Genomic DNA, 21459 nt, shown 5'->3' with positions numbered 1-21459 from the left:
TAAATGAAAAGGAAGCTTAAAAGTGGTAGACTATGATGAAACTAGTTATAGTTGTAAACAGCAATATCAAGTAGCTCTTATCTAGAGTGATTCAAATTTAGCAGTTATTTCTGATACTTTTACTCAATCGGACTTCAAATAAAGAAATATTCTATTTACAAGCCATTTTGAGCCGTTGAGTTACTCGAGTCAAAGATTTCATGCAAAATAATCCTCGAGTCTTTTTGTTTTAGTGATTAAAAAACAACTTTTGAAGTGATTGTTTTGCTATAAAAGTGGGCATGTATTCTTGGCAAATCCACGTGCTACGCATTATAGCGACATGAAATAGAATAAATTTACCAATGATATGCCTCCACTTTTATAGCGAAGCAACGACTTCAAAAGAGTTTTTTGTTTTTCTATTCACTAAAACAGAAAGACTCGCTTGCTAAATCGTCTACAGTTCGTAGATACCCTCAACGTGGTAAATGTAGACGCAAACCTGAGTTCTATACAAGCTCGTAACAAATGTTTAGCAAAGAGTATGTGAAAGTTGAAACTACTGCGAAAAAAATGATACGTATAAACTATCACCAAAGTTCAGTTTTGTTATTGCCTAGACATGTGCAGCTAATGCTCTATAAATAGCTTAGGATGAGTCATCTCCTATCTTTTAATTACCCATCAGCTGGTCAGCTGACCTTGTTCAGTGTTGAGTTGGTTGGATCTTGTTTGATCTTTACGAATTCATAATATAAAGTAATCAATAGAAAATTTTGAAAACAAAAGTTTTTGCATCATTTGCTCGGCCAGTCGCATTCTGATTGTTGCTTTCAATGGAACAAACATATTCTGGCTATCATAGCTTCTATTGCTTCAATACCTTTTACAACGTTTTGGACTTCAAATCTTCTTCCGCACTGCTGAACTAGTTGATATTAGGGTCCAAACAATTTTTTTGGGCAGACAAAAACTTTTCCGCATTGAATATTTTGCACTAAGGATGAATTTTAACTGCATTGTTAAGCACAACTTTTAGCCTAAAAGTAGTAGTTTATATTCCATCGTAAATGTAAACTGTTTATCACATACATGTACGGTGTATGTCGGAGTATCAAGTTTGTGTCAAAAAATAACTACTATTAACCTAATACAGTTATTAAGGATGTCTACATTGCTGATTTTAACATTTTAACAAATAACAAACACATTCGGAGTTGGAAAATAGACATGCATATGAACAGGTACAACAAAATAATTGATTGCTATTAAGATAACTGAGTCATTATTAATTAGTACAATGTTGTAGAGATTTTTCGACTGATGACTTGGTATTATGAGTTCGTAAAGACCAGTGAATATCAAATAGACGGACAAATAGAGGTGGCGCTCAAATAAAAGTGGCCTTCAAATATAAGTTTTACTGTGTGTGAAACAAATGAAAAATCAGTGGTTGCGGCTTATACACTCTGTATAACTGTAACATAAAAAACAGCCTTTAAAGTTCGGAGGGTAGCCTGTACATGTTGACAGCATATACACAATATTTTCCATTATTAAACAAGCATTGAAGCCAGAATCTATAATGTTATCTGCGGCTGTTAATACCACAAAAATGTGTTTTTAACCCTCAAGCAGGCCAGAATGCTACAAAATAAGGCTGGATTTCCACTAAAAATCTAATTATAAATCTAACAGAAAACTTAGCCGTTTTGTGAACTATTGCTCAGCAGGTATGTAAGAAATTTCATGCACTATAAAAATTAAAGCTTTGCTACAAATCTTTAATTACAAAAGTAATTGATTCCATGTTTTCAACGTCAGAGGGTTTGGTCAGGAGGATCAGCCAATGTTCTCATGTTCAAAATGTTGCAGTTGTTAGTCATGTTCAATTCAGTTCAACCAAAATGAACCGAGGCTTGTCAATTAATAGAAAACATATGTGTAACTTTTGACCACAAAGCTAGGTATATTTTACCACGAAAAGATAATTAAATTTAAACTCATGTATAACATAGGTGATTACACAAAAAAAAACCACAACAAACCAAATCAGAATATATGGGTGTGTCCAAATGAATTTGAACATGTACACTTGTATGTGTTATAATGAAATGTCTCCCATGAAGTATGACTTTTCAGGTGAGTTTTAAATTGATCACGTTGAGTAGAGCTACTACTGCACATCTAACATTGAAATGGCTTCCCTCTAGTGTGAGTCCTCACATGACGTGTTAGACTTTGGCGATGAGCAAACCGATGACTGCATATCTTGCACTGGAATGGTTTCTCTCCGGTATGAGTAATCATGTGTGTTGTTAGATGATGGCGATGAGCAAATCGACTACTGCATATCTTACATTGGAATGGTTTTTCTCCAGTATGAGTCCTCATATGTCTTGTTAGATTTGCAGTATGAACAAAGCTACTGCTGCATATCTTGCACTGGAATGGTTTTTCTCCAGAGTGAGTCCTAATGTGCTTTGTTAAATGGCCGGTCTCAGAAAATCTTCTATTACACATATTGCATTGGAATTTTTTTTTCCAGTATGAATCCCCATATGCCCTGTTAAATTATGGCAATGAGCAAACCGAATCCCACATATCTTACATTGGAATGACTTCTCTCCGGTATGTGTCTTCATGTGAGTTGCTAGATGACTGCGGCGAACAAAGCTAGCACTGCATAGCTCACACTGAAGAGGTTTCCTTGCAGTGAGACCTTTTATTTTTCTCTTTACAGCGTTAGGGCATAACAATCTTCCAGATATAACATTCTGATCTCTTTGAAAAGATTTCTGTCCACAATCTATACCTATAATACAAGTTGATAGTTTCTGGTACACAAGGTTAGTAGTACGGTTCACACTCGAAAATTGTTATATCATAAAAATTACATTTAAACCCTGTTATATAAGATTATTTAGGAGTTGACGGAGGACTAAATTTAAAAATGTTGCTATGTCTGTCTGCATCTTACCCCATGTTGAAACAACCAAACCCATGATAATGATAAATAACAATAACAACCTTTACATGTCACACAAAATTTTTCTGTGTGACGCTCGACTCTATCTATCCTTCATGAACTAGTTTATATACCAAACCACCTCTAATTGAACGCCATGGTGCTCTATTTTGCCATCAATTTATAGTAGTGGTCGAGTTGAGATGGCGTTCAAATAGAAGCTGGCGTTGTATTTTTCAAACGGCTTGTGAGAATTGTGGAAAGCGAAACTTGGCCCTTTTACGGGCGAAGCGGATATCGCCTATATTTTACCCTGTCCTTCCGGTAAAGTGACCTTAACCCCTTCGGATGCGATAAATTCACTAACTTACCTCTAACTTGTTGAAAATATCTTAATAAATAAGCATTAATAAGCCGAAAAATATCTCTACCAATTGATATCTATCACTGGCAATTAACTTGCAGTGATATTATAGCTTGTGTCCGGTTTGGAAATTTGTTGCAGCTTCCAATTTTCATTTCATTCTAAATTTGAAGACATGTTTATGTTATATCTTTATTTACCGATGTTTCATAAAAGCTTATTGCAGTCATTGATATGTTTGCTACAGCTTGCAGCAAAAACCAGCTTGGTATGTGCAATAGAAGAGGAGTTAAAAGCATCAATCAATTGTACGATCGACGATGCTATCAAATAATGTGCTATAAATCTCCAAAGTTTAAAGTTATACAATTATAATCTATAAAATGGTACAAACCCATATTCATGAACAAGTTACATAAATGACATCTGACCTCAACTGTTTTTCTGCACTACTCAACTTGTCGAAATTTGCGTTAAAACACTTTATTAGCAGAGGAAACTTTAACGTGTTGCTTTTAGCACAAAAGCAATGCGTTAATGTTTTGCACGCTAAACATAGCCAATGGCTTATAAAACTATTTGTTCATGTACCATCATAAATGTAAACCGTTTTTGCATACATGTGCTTCCAAGTATCAAGACAGTGTTTACAACGAAAATGAACTATTATTAGCCTAAGACAGTTATTAATTATTTCTATAGTGTTGCATCCAGAGCTTTAAAAAATGAAAAGCACTCGAGTTGGACAACGGAAAAACCTCTTGTTTTGACGTAAACGATACATTTTTAATACGATTTTGTGGATACTTTTCTACTGATCACTTGATATTACGAATTCACAGATACCAAATAATATCAAAGTGGCTGTCAAATGGAGGTGGCGTTGCAATATAAGGTGGCGCTCTATTTTTCAACCTTCCTCTCATAATGGCGGTTAAATAGAGGTGACGTTCAAATAGAGGTGACGTTCAGGTGACGTACTTAATTGGAATCAGCTGGTACATATTGTTAATAAAACAAACCTAGAAGATTTGTAAGCGTTTACTCAATGAATTCTAATACAAAGAATAGAAAAGCTACTAAATTGAATTTAACCATGTGAAAAAATAAAGCTCATATAGTGTTTCATCACACTCAAGTCTGAATGGAGTAAAAAGCTAACTTGAAGGACAAGTACCATCATGTGAAAAACTGATAAAGATACAATTTTATATTTTCGTGAAACCAATAGTTAACGCTCAGTTTGAGTCCTGATTTGGTCATCTATGCTCTGGTCATGTCTTTGTGAAGACCATGAGCTAAATGCATCCAATACAAAAACTCAGCTTTTATAAATCATTAGAAGCCTGTCACTACATTTTTCTTTTTCAAACGATTTCCCAAAATGTTACACTATTTCATATGAATACAAAGCAAAACATGTTATTGTCTATCTTCCCCATTAAAATACATTTAAAATGACTATGACCATTGCAAATGTTGCATCGACAAAGTCTTGAGACGATGTACCAATATATGACTGCTGTGACCAGCGGTTCGCGTGGACCGCTGCATATGTTGATATAGCAACCAGCAAAAACAAGAAACTGAAATCCCCTGACTACTAGTACTGAAAAGAACATCTATGAAAAAATCTGTAACTTAATAGAGAATGACTCAATATATTATAATCAGATTTAGTAATTTAGTTTTACTAAAAACTAGTTGGTAAGACAATAAAGGAAGGTAATTATCATATTTACTCAGCTAAGAGACGCTGGAAATCTGAGATAATCAACAGCAGTTAATACTATTAACTAATAAATTTTCAACTAACCAGTTGGGGAGAGGTGATCAGCACCACCATCAGATCCTGGCTCTGTTCTCACTTTTGCAACTCCTACAATAAATATGAGAGGTCATCTAGAGAACATAACAATGATAATTGTCTTGTACATTTACTAAGTTGAGACGAATTCCAAGGAAATATAATTGCAACATAATTACCTTCATCACAGTCATTGTTGATTGACGAATCGCCAGGTTCTCCTGTAACTTCAGAATCTACAATATAAAATATTAATAAATTACTAACTTCAAGCAGGGTTATAGTTCAACTAAGTATGATGACCAACCTAGAAAATGTTTGCTCCAAACTAGCTGGTAAAAGCATGATGATAACATATGGTGTAGTTATGATACAGTATGGCTAATAGTGAAACTATTTATAACAGGAATGGGAATACAAGACATGTATCTACATGAAACAGCTGATATGGTTGTAAAATAACAATAGCTGGCCAATTTATAAAGACATGGACTAAAGAGGAACTAGAGTTAGAGGAAATGACAAAAGTAAACATGGCTACCAAGAACATTAATAAACAAGAGATAGGTACAGAAAAAAACATGGGTACGAAGATAGAGAAACAATACAAAATCCACAAGTGATTTCACCAAATAATCTTCCACCAAATATTTGTTCTCTTAGCAGAGAAAGGCATTTTAAACACTATTTGTCAGACTATTTATTCAATTTTAATGGCTAGCTGTTGCTTTTTTCCCCTTTTTGTTGTTGTTTTACTATTGTTGTATGGCCTAATTTGAAAAACATTTCTATTTGTGAAATGAAATTATTGTCAATAAAGTACTATATATAATATATAGGTGATCGTTAATCTTGATCATATAAATACATAGATATATAAACCTAGATTGGCCAATAATAGCTATTCCTATCGGTTGCCTTGTCAGACTTAAATAGCATGACGTAACGTCATTGTATTGTACCTCACGCTTGACTGCACTGCTGGTAACAATGAAGCTTATGAGGATAATTTGACAAAATATCATTTATTTTCATATAAAAACCTTCTTGGATACATAATCCAGTAAACTAAAGCAATTATGTGATAATATCTGAAAACCACCTTAGATTAAAACTATAAAAGGTATGAATTGTTGCACACAAATCATGAGCCATCAGGGCTTTATTTGCCACCCTCTCCTATCCCTATTCTCTCCTTTTCCCTTCTCCAAAGAAGAAGTGAGAAGAGGAAAAGAGAGAAAGGAAATGGGGGGGGGCAAATAGCCCACCTACTGAAAGAGCCAGACCCTGGCTAGGTAAATAGACTAATATCATGCTGAACTAAACATGGCTAAATATGATGAGTATGCCAGTATGTCTTAAGTCAAAAATGAGTCAGAATGATTATTTTAGAGCTGGCTATGTAGCTGGCTAGGTCACCAAAGCTGAAATGTAATGATTGTATCACTAGCATCGTAGATGTTACCAACTATGATGTGGATCAAGCAACAAATTCCCTAATCACAGTTAAGAACCGTGGTGTCTTGACTTTGTCTTCGCCTGTGGTGATTGAGGTTTGCAACCACAGTGAGAAAGTGACGAGAGTGTTGCTTAGTATTGCTGGATTGGTGAAAAACCTTCCCAGGCTGGCACTAAGTGCTACCATGGAAAAGTTGCTGAGGTTCAACATCATGCTATTGTTTAAAGGTTGACTTGCAATAAAATTCACATTACAGTTATTTGGTATCAAAAGATTCACCATGTCTTACTCTGTTGTGTTGTAGGTGCCAAATATGTGGAAATGTGATTACAAGCTCTTAAAAGTTAAAAAACGAACAGTTAATCGCAGCCACACGAGACCGCCATAGTTTGGATTCGTTTTCCCAAATGGCTCAAATAAGACGTATTTGTTACAGGATGGTTTCTGTTTACACTTTCATGCAACCTCATTCGTCAAAATATTTTTATAAATATACTTCACGCATTCAATAAAACCATTTGTATTGTTCTTACGCGTCTGTTTCATCGTCATTGTAATGCTGTCACTTTTAGCACTGATATCTTATAACTCACCGTAAACAATCGTTAAACTTTTTAACCTTAGCTCGAAGGAGTACATATCATTGTCTGATAATCATGGCGAGTCTGTTGGTCACCTGTGATAATCGAAAAGTGCTGCAAAAATCATTTGCGAAGTATTGGGTCACATGATCAGATTACGACTTGACGATTAGATAATGCCGAAACAAAACTGTAAAGTAGCGAGCATCTATATTTGATACGGGGTCTTCGGTAAAACCCGAAGTGTTCGTCATAAACTAGTGCTACGATAAGTTTTATATTTAGCTTTTTATTGGCTTTTCAATTCACGTGAGAACATCACGTGACAAGACGATAACCAAACTGTAATGACTACGTCATCGAAATGAAGAGATTCCAATCTACCGGGGCTTTTCGTTTTTGAGCTTTTGAATGCTTGTAATCATCTTTCCACGTAGTTTGGCACCTACAACACAACAGAGTAAAACATGGTAAATATTTTGATACCAAATAACTGTAATGTGAATTTTGTTGCAAGTCAACCTTTAAGCTACAAAGAACGATCCACATCAATGCTATTGAGGCATTTACAACGAGGGCATCTTGAGGAATTTAAAAGCGCGTCTAAGAACCTTCAATCCAGCAAATTTATTTTATTTTTAGTTTCTTTCACTAATACCAGAAGTTTTAGGGAAGTGATGGATTTTTGTTTTCGACTATGCTGGGTTATACATTTCTATATTTGTAAAGTATTTCTTAACTAATCTCTTGTTGAATATAATAACAGTTGAAAATAAAATTTGTAATAAAAACACTAGCCAAATCATGCCATTAATCTATCACCCATTGAATAGCATTAATCCACCAATGTCTAGCTATAAATTGAAGATTGCATCTATAAGCCAAGCCACAAAATATAATGATTGGTGTGATAAGGGTTTCTTCTATCTCAGTTTATTGATGTAACAACATTAGGCTGTAATAGAACTATCTCTTAACCTTAAATGAATAGCCGAGTCTGGTCCGAGTGGGTGGGCTATTTGCCCCCCTCTCTTTTCTCCCTTCTCTCTTTTCTCCGTCTCACTTTTTCTTTGGAGAAGGGGAAAATAGAGAATGGGGATAGGAGAGGGTGGCAAATATAGCGTGAGTGCAAATTCTAATGCGGAAATGACTGAATCGAGCATTTGCAAGTCCAAATGAGAAAAAGCTCTCTCTCTAAAAGAAAGAGAAAACAGATGTTTAAGTTTACAAACGGAACTTTTTTATCAAGTTAATATACAGCTTGAGAGCAATGAAAAATTTTTGAGTAGCTTTGACGCTGATGCTAATTATGTGCATGATGGTTTTCTTGCCAATCTAGATGATACTGTTGATAAAATCACTGACATATACAATGAGTTAAATTCTTTGTTAGACAATAAAGTTAGTAGCCATATTAAAACCTTGTTTGAACAATTCATGTCAGATGTCAGTCTCACAAAGGAGCACATTGCCCAGCACAAGACAGAGGAAGAAGAGAAAAGACTGTTACTTGAAGCTGAGCAAGCTATAGAGGAATCAAAGAGAAAGCTGGAGGCAAAGATGAAACGATATGAAGAAAGGATGGCACAGAGACGTAACCGTCTTACGGGAAGTCAGCTGTCTACAACTACGCCTGTCGTGCAAGCAACATATCCAGTAATGTCACAGACTGTCGACACATCGACTAGTCAACCTAGACACACTGAAAGACTACAGTCTTTAACCTTACCTGTTACTTTGGCAATACCCAATGATAACAACGCTACTAGCATAGAATTCAAGTCAATCATTGACAAGTCACATGCTCCTACTGAAGGTATAGATGTAGTTCAGAAGTTAGCTGATTGCTTTGCTAATTCTATCAGCAGTTCAAAATTGCCACCTCCAAAAATAACAACCTTTTCTGGAAATTCTCTTGAGTTCCATGATTGGGAGTTGTCCTTCAATTCAATGTTCGAAGGAAAGGGACTCACAGAAACGGAGAAATTTCAGTACTTGAAGCGCTATGTTTCAGGGGCTGCAAAGGAATGCATTAGTGGATACTTCTTGTTGAGGTCTGACAACGCTTATCTTGACGCCAAAGCTCAGTTGAAGGAAAGATATGGCAATGACTACGGAGTTGCTAGAGCCTTTAGAAAGAAACTTGAACAGTGGCCAAAGATTCCTTCAAAAGACAATCTTGCATTGCGTTGTTTTGCAGACTTTTTAGGTCAGTGTGCAAGTGCTGGTGAGTCTATCCCAGAGTTACTGATACTCAATGACAGCCAAGAGAATGAAAAGATGAGTCAAAAGTTACCCGATTGGATGAGGCGCAGCTTGGGAAGAACCGTAGAACACAAAAGGAAGGAAAAAGAGTACCCCAAGTTTCAGCACTTCGTTAAGTTCGTCAGAAACGAGGCTGAAATAATGTTAGAGCCAATTCTACAGTATAATGCACTACCAGTTAAATCCATGGCTAAGGAACCAAAGAAGGCAGTTCATCATAGCTATCAGGCTACCGTAAAAGAAACTAGGTTCAACTGCATTCACTGTAATATGCATAATCACAAAACGTCAGAGTGTGGTCGCCTTCTTGCTATCCGCCATGAAGAGAGGGTGCAGCTTGTGAAAGACAGACGTCTATGCTTTTCATGCCTACTTCCTGATCATCAAAGTAAAGACTGTAAGAACAAAAGTCAATGCCAGTCTTGCAAGAAACCTCATCCAACAATTCTCCATCGAGAATGGAGAAAAGACATTTCCCAAAGTACACAAACTAAGAAACAAGCTCAAGATTCTAGCTCTTCTCAAGAGGCAATTGACTAAACTGGCAACAAGGAGGTAAAATGAGTTAATAGTCATGCTGTCATCAAAGGAATAAATGGTATGCTTAGCATGGTGGTGCCGGTGTTTGTATCGGCACCACACTCACAAAAAGAGGAGCTTGTTTATGCATTGATGGACACACAGTCTGATGCATGTTTTGTATCAAATGAATTAGTTGAAGCTTTTAATCTGGTAGGAAAAAAGAGACTATAACTATGGGAACATTGCATGGTAAGACAGTCGGGCATGTGCCAAAGCACCAAGGCTTGCGCCTCCGGGCCTATAGCTCTGATTCTCAGATAAGAATTGATGCCTACCAACAAGAAGAGCTACCATATAACAAGCTTCAGATTCCTACTCAAAACCATGCTAATAAGCTTCAGCACTTATCAGAAGTAGCCAACCAGTTCTCCCCAGCTCTCAATATTCCGGTAGGCTTGCTCTTGGGCATCAATATCTAGGTGCTAGCTCTTTTGGAGTGCATAATAGGAGAGCCTGGCGAGCCTTTTGCTGTGCGTACATTGTTTAGATGGACATTGTGCGGAGGGAAAGAAAATGGTATGTTACCTGTTCAAAATGTCCACAACGTCAAGGTAAATCCAAGCCCTATGTCAGGGCATTCAGTATTTAGTGATACTCAGGATGGTCAAGTGGTGTCACAAGACGATCTAAAATTCATTGATATCATGAAGACTGGAACTGTCCAAAGGGAGGATGGGTATCTTCAAATAACTCTTCCATTTAAAGAACAGTCAGTGTTACCTAATAACAAAGGTATGGTTCTGAAACGTTTAGAACTTCTGAAGAGAAAGTTTAGAGGAGATCAAGCTTACAAAAAGAAATATTCAACAGTAATTGATGACCTAATCAGAACCGGTCAAGCAGAACCGGTTGATATGGCACATGTTACTATTCTTGGTGAAGTGTGGTATATGCCGCACTTTGGAGTAGTTCACCCACAAAAAGGCAAGCTTAGGGTAGTGTTCGATGCAAGTACCAAATATCAGAACACATCGCTCAATGATCCTCTGTTATCTGGCCCTGACCAGATAAATAGTCTACTGGGTATTCTCTGCAGATTTAGGAGAGAATCAGTGGCAGTAGTAAGTTGTGGCATAGCAAATATGTTTTACAGCTTTTATGTAGATAAAACTGACAGAGATTTTTTACGATTCTTGTGGGTTGACAATGAGATGAACATAGTCGAGTATCGTATGGCGGTACATCTATTTGGGGCTACATTTTCCCCGGGAGTGGCTTCCTTTGGGTTGAGGACTATTGCTCAGAAACACATGAATGATATGCCAGCTGCAGCCAAATTTGTGCTACAAGACTTTTATGTCGATGATGGTATTACTAGTGTGGCTTCGGAACAAGAAGCCCTTGAGCTTATACAGAACACTACCAAAATTTGTGCAAATGCAAACATACGGTTGCACAAGTTTGCCAGCAACAGCAGAGAAGTCTTAGCACAACTTCCAGAGACTGAAATAAACAAAGACCTACAAGGCATAGACTTGTTCTGTAATCTGCTGCCAACAGAACGCACACTCGGAATGGAGTGGTGCACAGAAACGGATTCATTCCAATTTATTAACAACTTGAAAGAAAGGCCAGCCACTCGAAGAGGAATCTTATCTATGATCTCTCAAATATACGACCCACTTGGACTACTTGCTCCATTTGTTTTGCAAGGAAAAATCCTAACGCAGAAAGCTTGCCAAGAGCAAGGAGCTTGGGATGACGAGGTAAGCGCAGAGCTAGAGTCGAATTGGAACCGCTGGATCAGCCAGCTACAATATCTGAGTGGCATACAGATACCAAGATGCATAAAGCCTACAGGGTTTGGAGCAATAAACAGCACTGAAATTCACCACTTCAGTGATGCTAGTTTAGAAGGATTTGGAGCTTGCTCCTACCTTCGTATTGTTAATGACAACAACCAGGTTCACGTTTCCCTGTTGCTAGGAAAAGCACGGGTAGCACCTTTGAAAGCTATGATAATTCCCCGCCTTGAGTTACAGGGTGCTGTGGAAGCAGCAATACTTGGTCACACTCTTAAAAGAGCTACAACTCACAGTCGATGCACATTTCTATTGGACAGACTCCAAGATAGTCTTAGGATATTTATCCAACTGTAAGACGAGATTTCACATGTTTGTGGCAAATAGAATACAAGAAATACTGAGCCTAACCGAAGTATCTCAATGGTATCAAATACCAGGTAAACTTAACCCAGCTGACCTGGCGTCTAGAGGGCTGCCAATCAAAGAACTGCCACATTCAGTATGGCTAACAGGTCCCCTCTTCTTGAAAGAGGTGGACATCAGCAGCTACTTAACCAGGAGTAATCCTTCTGTAGCAATCAATGACCCAGAAATGAAAAAGGAAAAGACAGTTATGAAAGTAAGCACTGATAGAGATTTCCTAACTACACTCACCAACAAGTCAAGTAGCTGGTATCGCTTAGTGCGATCTATTGCTAATGCAAAGAAGATGTTGCGTGAGAGGTCTTGGAAAAGGCCGGTTCTCACTTGTGAGGATCTAGAGACAGCAGAAAAGCTGATTATTAGAGCTGACCAAAATCAGCACTTCAATTCTGAAGTCAAACTGCTAACAGAAGATAGACCTGTTCATAAGTAAAGCAAGATTCGAAAGTTGACTCCATGTCTGGATGATCATGGAATGATGAGAATGAAAGGACGGCGCTCAGGGGTCACTACTGTTGACCTTTGATGAGAGGAATCCAATAATTCTAGATAGAAGCTCTCACTTAGCAAAGCTAATTGTAAGACACTTCCATGAAAAAACTCACAATCAGGGTAGAAGCTACACCCTAGGAGAAGAAGTCAGACAAGCAGGCTTCTGGGTGACGGGAGCTTCAAATCTTGTGGAAAGCATGTTGAATAGCTGTGTAAAAATCGGAAAGATAAGAAGACAAGTAGAAGAACAACAGATGGGTCTCTTACCTCGTCAGAGGATTGAGCCATTTTCTCCTTTTACCAATGTAGGAATGGATGCTTTTGGGCAATTCATTGTACGAGAGAGACGTTCCGACATAAAACGTTGGGGAATAGTTTTCACATGCATGTACACTAGGGACATACACAAAGAAGTATTAGCTGACCTTAGTACTGATAGCTTCTTACAGGCTCTGAGATGCTTTCAAGCAGTCAGAGGACCTGTAAAAACACTATTTAGTGATGTGGACACAAATTTTATAGGAGGAAGGAACCAGCTGGAAAATGAACTCCTCTCCATGAGAGACTCCGAACTGTAGCAGTATCTGACCGCTAATAAAATAGAGATTCACACTAACACTCCTGGTGCTAGCCACCAAGGAGGTGTATGGGAGAGGCAGATATGGTCCATAAGAGCCATACTAAATGGCATGGCTGGTAAATATGCCCAGAGACTGGACACCAACACTCTGAGAACGTCTCTATATGAGGTAATGGCGACGGTAAACAGCAGACCGTTGTCTACTGACAATCTATCAAAGCCTGATGAAGTGGTTCTTACCCCAAACCACTTGCTTACTGCTAAGTCCTTTCAACTACCTCCTCCTCCTGGAGATTTCGATCAAGAGGAAATATACGGCAGGCGGATGTACAGGGAATCACAACAAGTTGCTGAAGAAATCTGGGGACTTTGGAAAACCCAGTACTTAACCAAAATCATTCAGCGCTCAAGGTGGGAGCACAAACGAACAAGTGTCAAGGTGGGAGACGTAGTAATCGTGGTGGAGGAAAATGTCCCCAGAAATTCATGGCGAGTAGGTAGAGTTATAGAAGTCAAGCTAGGGGCTGACGACCTAGTTAGGAATGTTGGCATCAAACTAGCTAGCTCCAACCTCGACCATCTAGGTAAACCTTTGGCTTCGAGTGTTGTTTTGTATCGACCTGTGCAAAAGGTCATTGTAATAATGAAAGATTAGGTGGACAAACATTTTATACTTATGTTATAGAAATATTATTACTCTGCAGTTTTCCTTTATGCTTCTTAACCTAGTAGCATGCTGTTAGTGCATTTTTAGTAGTATATTGCATATTACATAACCAACATGTTTTTTTGTGATAAGACACAATATACATTTTGCCACGCCTTTACCTTTTATATTTTATCTCAAATAAATCATATAATCTTCTAACCACACAGATTTCTTAGTAGTAGTTCAGCATGTCTTGCCGAGCGCGATGTGCCGCCACCAGCGAGTGTAAATTAAAATTTAGATGGGAGAGTGTTGTGACTCTAGAGTCATTACTGCCAAAACTAATAAAAAACAAGTGACGTAGTAACTGGCCTATATCAGGGTCCAATCACTGGCAGCAGTTTTTACCTCCAAAAGTTATAAAATTTAGGTCAGCTTGGGCTCTTAGTTCTAGTAGCACCAGTAGTGCAGCAGTCAAGAAGCTATTGTTATGTCAATGCTTTCAGCTCTTGACAAATTTTACCTATTATACTTTTCACATTTATACTGAGATTACACGAATAATACTACTACACAATCATGGTCTTCCTTATAAAGCAAATATAGTGACAAAATAGGACAAGTGACAAAAGGTTAGTTATTATTCAATATTATCTGTATTTTCTTTTTACTTTATACTACTAGTATTTCTTACACTGCTTGGTCATCTCACTTTAGTGACAATATTAATAGCCATCATGTTTGATCTACATGTACTTGTATGTACCAATAGGCATGCATGCACTCTATGACATATTATGTTGTCATGCCTTTTTTATACAGCTTTCGCTAATATCATATCTTAGCAGTTTTATCATTTGTATACATGTTTCACGGTCGGTCAATTAGACCTTGCAGTCTCAGATAAAGTTAATAAAGTACACATGACCACTGACCAGTGCACCTTGCCTTGTGTTTGACTTGATGGTGAAAACATCATAAGCCTTACACTACAATGTATCCAAGAAGGTTTTTATGTGAAAATAAATGTGATTTTGTCAAATTCTCCTCATAAGCTTCATCGTTACTAGCAGTGCAGTCTAGCGTGAGGTACAATACAATGACGTTATGTCATGCTATTTAAGTCTGACAGGCTTTTTCCCTATTGGCCAATCTAGGTATATATATCTATGTATAAATACCATAAAACCTCTATTTGAATGTGATGGTGATGCATTTTTCAACCCATTCCCAATAATGGCATTTTATTTAAGATGGCGCTTAACTAGAGAGTCGCGCTGTATTTTTCGACTAGTTCATCGGCATTTTGAAAAAATAAATTCAACCTTTTGACGAGCGAGGCAAATGTCACTTATGCTTTGCAATCTTCTTTGGGTGGAGCGACATCAATGCCGCTGACCTCGATATTTTTGCTCGATTTCTTTTCGTTTTTTCGTTGTATCTGACAAGTTAAACAAAAAACTACTTTGGGTGAACAACATTAGCCAAATACAGTTAATAATTATTTCCATGGTATCACTTTCGAACTTTTTAAGAAAACATGACAAAGCTTTGGCGATAAAAAACATCATCAAATACGCAATAATAATTGTTGCTACTATGTTGAGCTGTGTTCCTAAGGAGTATTCCCAGTGTTGATCAAAATGCTACAGTCTTTGGAAAATATTGCAAACCACATTATGAATAAATCTGAAAACAGCGTGTAGGAGTCGGACCTTAGCGACTTCAAAACAGAGTGTAGTTCCAAAGATTGCGAGGATTGCTCTCCTCAGGTACACCCTCTCTAAAGCACCTGCAATCACTACAGCAACAACAAAATTAATTTTGATTGATATAACTGAGTCATTGTTGTAACAATGTACGAAAACTTGTTTGCGGATCACTGTCTATTTTTAATTTTTTTTACATATGAGTTCATGAAGACCAATGAAGGTCAAAGTGGTGGTCAAATGATGCTGTGTTCAATTAAAGGGTGTAACTGTATTTTTCAACAATTTTCCTGCAATCGCTTTCTATTAGAGGTTGCATTTAAATAAAACGGGGTGTTCAAATAAGGTTTTTACATAATCTAAAAATAATGGCAGGTTTAGTTTTGGCTGACACTGGTACAACATCACGCTCATAATCTCCTTCCTGTCTATTCGTGCAAACTGAGTGAATGACCAAAAATGGGTATGACGGTGTAAAATCATACAACCTATTGATGAACTGATTTTTTTTTAAATTACAGCTATTTATACTAATTTAACCATGTATTTATTTTTCTACAATATTTTGATAACAACAATTGTCTCCATACATCTAAATCAATGGTAGGACATTGAAAAAAATTGCACAGCAATGGAATTGAATTCAAAGCATGCAGCTTGCTAGATTACCGCTGTAACACTTCTACAGTCAATTATATTCAAGCATTTCAGAATATTTGTACATATAGTTATTACACCGGACAAACTCTCCTGGCACACTTGACATTCTAGACACACTAGACTGCTAGAGCATAAGTGATATTGATTTTGGAAGAACAAAAACACAGTTTGAGACAAAACCACTCCAATAGGTGTGACATGACGCAATAAATTTTGACGACCAAACACAGACTTGTAAACTACGATGCCAATGCCGACGGTTAGTCAATGTGTAAACTTGAGACAACAGCACTTCTGTTGGCTGCCGCTCCTAAAGTTTTCCACCATCTAGTTGCCACATTACAACATTATTGTTACCAACATGGTAGACAAACATAATGCAAAAATGAAACAAATTCTACAAGTCTCAAAAAAGGTTTGCGCTGTTATTATACATCCTACATCAGGTTTTGAGCGGTGGTTGTAGGAGTACACCAAATGGCTTGTGCATACATCTTGTGAAGTGCGACATCGGACTTCTCGAACGTCCTTTGTGTAAAACCTATCAGTGAATTAATGCTCGGCTTTCATGAATGATGATTTGGAACAAACAGCTGTTATATAATATGGTTCTAAACATACGATTTTACTACAGCAGACCCTCACCAGACAATTTTAAGCCATTCCACTGTTGACATCGCAAGGCAAAAATTTTGTAAAGAGGAATATAAAAATCGTTAGTAATTATCTAATGCAAACAAACATTGGTGAAATCATCAAAATGTTATACAGTAATACTTCAACTTACGAGTGCTCCAACATACGAGAAACTTGAGATACAAGCCAGCTTTCAAGCAAGTTTTAGCACTAACATACGAGCCATGTTTGAGATACGAGCACTTGAGTCAGTTACCAAGTATGCCGGAGGTGTTTTATGAGAACAGCATCACTCCGTATTTTTCAACTGCTCAGGTTATACTGTTGTACCGGGTTTTTTGTGCACAATTTTCTGTGCAGAATTATGTGAATTAAAAGTACTGTGCATAGACCGAAAGTTTGCCAGTAAAATGAAAGATAATACAAAGAAAAAGCAAATGATAACAGTCGATATTAAACGGAAAATCATTGAAAAATATGCGAAATGTGTATGCGTGATTCAGCTAGCTCGGCAATATGACAGAAATACATTCATAATTATCAAACAGAAGGATTATATTCAAGGCATTTAGTTCGCAAAAGGACTAACCATAGTTTCTAAACGGTGCAGCGATCTTCACGACCGCTGATGGCATTGGACAAACAATTGGCCGGTGACAGCGTAACTGAAACGATGCTATGTGAAAAGGCCGGGGCTATGTAGCCAAACTGTTTAATAGACATTCGGACAAGTTGGTTAGTGGTCGTGTGTTAACCATTTGTGATGACACCTGTGTTCGTCCTAATCACAACATGTTGCAAGAGCAACAAAGGCAAACGTCCTTAGATAGGTTGATCTTAAAACAGCCGGCTAGTCGAGAAAGCGAAAAAAAAGGAAAAATTTCTCACTAACCAGCGAGAAATTTCAAACTATGAACGCCGAAGAAATTTTAATTACGTTTAGTTGAAAATGAAAGTTTGCTTTTAGGTTTGCTTCTAAGTTTGTCTTTTAACACTTTGATAAAATCCAAATTCATCAATGTCAACTGTTGTAACGAAGAATAACTTATATCTCCCTCCCTGGCAAATGCGAGTGTTAACTGCTATTGTATGTATTTAACTTTACATATTAATTAATCACATTTCCTTGCATTATTTTGTATTTGTTGCTTTTTGAAAGCATGTAGTACGTAAGGACAATAACCAACATGTTCTTTCTGTTGCAATATCTTGTTTTGAGTGTTTTATTTGCTTTTTTAGAGTATGGAAACCAATCAATATATATATAATTGTTCTATATATAAATGAATTGCACCAACATGCGAGTAAATTGACATAAGAGCTCAGTCTCAGAACGCATTAAGCTCGTAAATTGAAGTATGACTGTATGCATAATGTACAGAATATATTAAAAATTAGTAACAAAGTAATATGATAAACTTAGTAATTATAGTTACTAAACTAATCGAAAACCACCTCTATTTGAGTGCACATCTATTTGAACGCCACGCCTATATGAACGCCACCCTGAGCGAAAGGTTGAGAAATGCAGCAGCACTCTCCAATTGAGCGCCACTTCCATTTGACCACTACTGATATGACTTGATTCTTAAGAGCCAAGAATATCAACTGTCCAATAAACAAGTGTCCACCAAATCGTATTAATAATGAATCGTTCATATCAATAATAATTAATTTATTCGTTCAACTTCAAAGCTTGTTGTTTTTGATAGTTTTTTTCATTGTAATTCTCTGTTTAATGCGCCCTTTCTGATTCGAAGTAGCCTACGTACATAAAAGACGGCTTAAATGTATGATGGTAAATGAACCTTCAGAGGAACACTATAAAAATTGCTGTCTCAGGCTAATTATAGTGGTTCATTGTTTAAGGCGTTCCTGATACTTCGAAGTACATGCACATATATGAAAAACGGCTAAATTTACAAAAGTAAATGGACCTCTGAAAGCAATGCCATAGAAATAACTACTAAAGGTCTCAGGCTAATAGTAGTTCACTGTTTAACATGGCCCAAACACTTTGAAGGACATGCATATCAAAACCGGTTGGCAAGTTTTGAACTTAATGTTACGTTTACGGAGCATATTTTTATTGTGCTAAATGCAGCGCATAAAGATTTTGCTCTTGATGATGTGCCTGAGAGGATCGATCATCCTAATCATCAAATCTGCCTTTCTATTTATATCCACTAAGGTCGAAATCCAATCCTTTATTTTCAGATTCGCCAATGAGGTGATTTATAAACTGATCTGAAAACTTTAAAACATTTCGATGACCAATGAAAATTTTTCACAGAAACACTGTATGATGTAATGGCAGCCATTGTTACAGCGTATTTAATATCTGGCATATTTAGTTACACATTGTCCCTAGAAAGCTTTTTGGCATTTTTTTCTTAAAACTTATAAATCAATGCCATCGATATAAGTAACCACTGTATTCATGCAATGTTTTGCTAAAAATAGTATCTTCTTTACCTCCATTTGATGCTTCGAAGTACGTGGAAACCATTTAGAAAAAGTGCTGAGCCCGACAACATTAATGTTGGTCTGCCGGACAGAGAATGCAAAGTATAGGCGACATTAGCATCACGAGAAAAACTATTAAATTTTATCTCTCCAAAATTCTGATAAACTAGTCAAAAATTGAACATCACTCTCTAATAAAACACCACTACAAAGGAAACGTTGAAAAACACAGCGCCTTCCAACCCTTTTTGAAACTAGGGTTGAAACCTTTATTTGAGCCAAGGCACTCGAATAAAGATTTCACGGCATCTAAGAATATATAAGTGATTGAACTCTGACCTAGATAATTGAGCCGATTGATGAAAATCTTACAACATTTGTCATTACGCAAACTGGAAAAAAGTAAACCTATTCCGGGACTAACCTGAGAGCTACATGATAATAACAAAGTTCCTAATATGTCTCAGGGTCAATAGTGTTATGCTAAAGAAGTGTTTGACGCTCTGTTGAAAACAAAATCTTGGACCATTATTAAATCCATTAGGCTAATATCATATTTACCTTTATTACAGCGTGTGCTGACTGAACGACTCTCTGGTTCTAAACTAAGTTCAATATCTACAATAAAAACAACATAGATATGTAGATACATTGAATGATCTGATCTGGACAAAACATATTTTGTACATTTTTTATAGAAATCATATGTGACTCAGTGTGCCTTTTGCAGTTCAAGGTCACAGTTTATTAAAAATGACTCATACTTGTTTAGCTCTCATAGATCTGTATTCAGCACATGATATCCTCGAGCTTGTTAAGCTCAGAATTCTTCATTGGGCTTATGATTAACTCTGTGACTAGGTACAATCATCACTCAACAAATCTCCAATTTTTTGGACTTCCCTTTCCCAAACTTTCAACTGTCCAGAAATAGTCTGTGTATGTCCTAAGAATAACAACCTTGAGCGATATGTGTTCTCGATGCAAACTCGGCAAAAACCGCATGCCTTGGATTGAGTGTTGTACTACAATTCTTTTTTTGTATTATTACTGCTATTATTACTTCGGAACACAAACTTATTTTGGAAGTTTCTCTTTGTCCTCTCATCCTCCCTTCAAGCAAATTTTTGCTTCGAGATATGATACATTTTTGAGCTATGAGATAACTCCTGATGCAGCAGCTACGTGGCCGAGTATAAAAGCTAGGTCACGCTCGTTTTTGTCATCAGCTCAGTGTGTACAAGTTTTAAAAAGGCCGGCTAAAAGTGAAGGTAAATGTGAGTCACAAGTCGAGGGAAAAACACGCCAAATCGGAAAAAGAAAAATAAAAAAACTGAAAATGAATGCAAAGTTAGAATTAAACTTTGTGTCATGTAAGATTTAAACTTTTTCTAAATGTGTATATAGTAAGCCAAGTTAATTTCAGTAAGACCTAAGTTCAAAGCATATGTTATTTTGTGTGGCTTCACAAAAGTGTAATGTGTAGTGTACAGAATATGTTGCCGTCACATCTCTGTCACACATCATTAGCTACCACCGCCTGTCCAAGAAGTAAGAACACTATTAGCAAAAACAAATATGAGCTATGAGCTAAAATAAAATGGCACATTATGTACAGTACACTATATTAGTGTACTGTACATAATGTACCAATTTATTTTAGCTCATAGGCGCTAGACAGACATATGTTACTTTGTGAGCCTGAATGGCAATATAGAATCACATTGCCGTCAAAAAACACAGCATTTAGTTCTAGCTCTCTGATTACTTGGACTATCTAACCCAATTCATCAATGTCTTATTAAAACCCTAACAACAACATAATATGACCAACAGTACCCTCCATGGGTGACCTTATACTAGACCACATGATGCCGAACACAATAAACTGATTTGCTGATGCAAAATACAACTTTCTTGGCTCTAGTTTGAATTGCATAAATTCTAGCCATTTTATTATGGTGTTACAGGTGTTAAGATTATATGGATGAACTTTAAAAATCTACAATAATTAGTGCAGAGTTATATTGAACAATATAAATATAAAAGATACAAGAAGTTAAGCTCTGAAAAACGTAAGATCGACTAAAA

General features: G+C 36.8%; 1 protein-coding gene and 1 pseudogene across 1 annotated transcript in view; one reads left to right on the top strand and one right to left on the bottom strand.

The window, feature by feature from the left end:
• Positions 1-2169: 2169 nt before the first annotated feature.
• LOC137388033 (zinc finger protein 699-like) overlaps positions 2170-21459 on the bottom strand; it is a 39971-nt gene continuing 20681 nt past the window's right edge. Inside the window, exons 5-9 of the mRNA XM_068074551.1 lie at positions 19930-19986; positions 5301-5357; positions 5131-5193; positions 2575-2797; positions 2170-2491 (exon numbers count right to left, since the gene is read on the bottom strand). Coding sequence (XP_067930652.1) covers positions 2170-2491; positions 2575-2797; positions 5131-5193; positions 5301-5357; positions 19930-19986 — 722 coding nt within the window. The remainder of the gene's footprint in view (positions 2492-2574; positions 2798-5130; positions 5194-5300; positions 5358-19929; positions 19987-21459) is intronic.
• On the top strand, positions 10575-12609 carry LOC137387033 (uncharacterized; annotated as a pseudogene).

This window comes from Watersipora subatra, chromosome 2, assembly GCF_963576615.1.
Source record: "Watersipora subatra chromosome 2, tzWatSuba1.1, whole genome shotgun sequence".
NCBI classification, from domain to species: Eukaryota; Metazoa; Bryozoa; class Gymnolaemata; order Cheilostomatida; family Watersiporidae; genus Watersipora; species Watersipora subatra.
The sequence above is the reverse complement of the archived record's forward strand: the minus strand, read 5'-3'. Positions and strand labels throughout refer to the sequence as shown.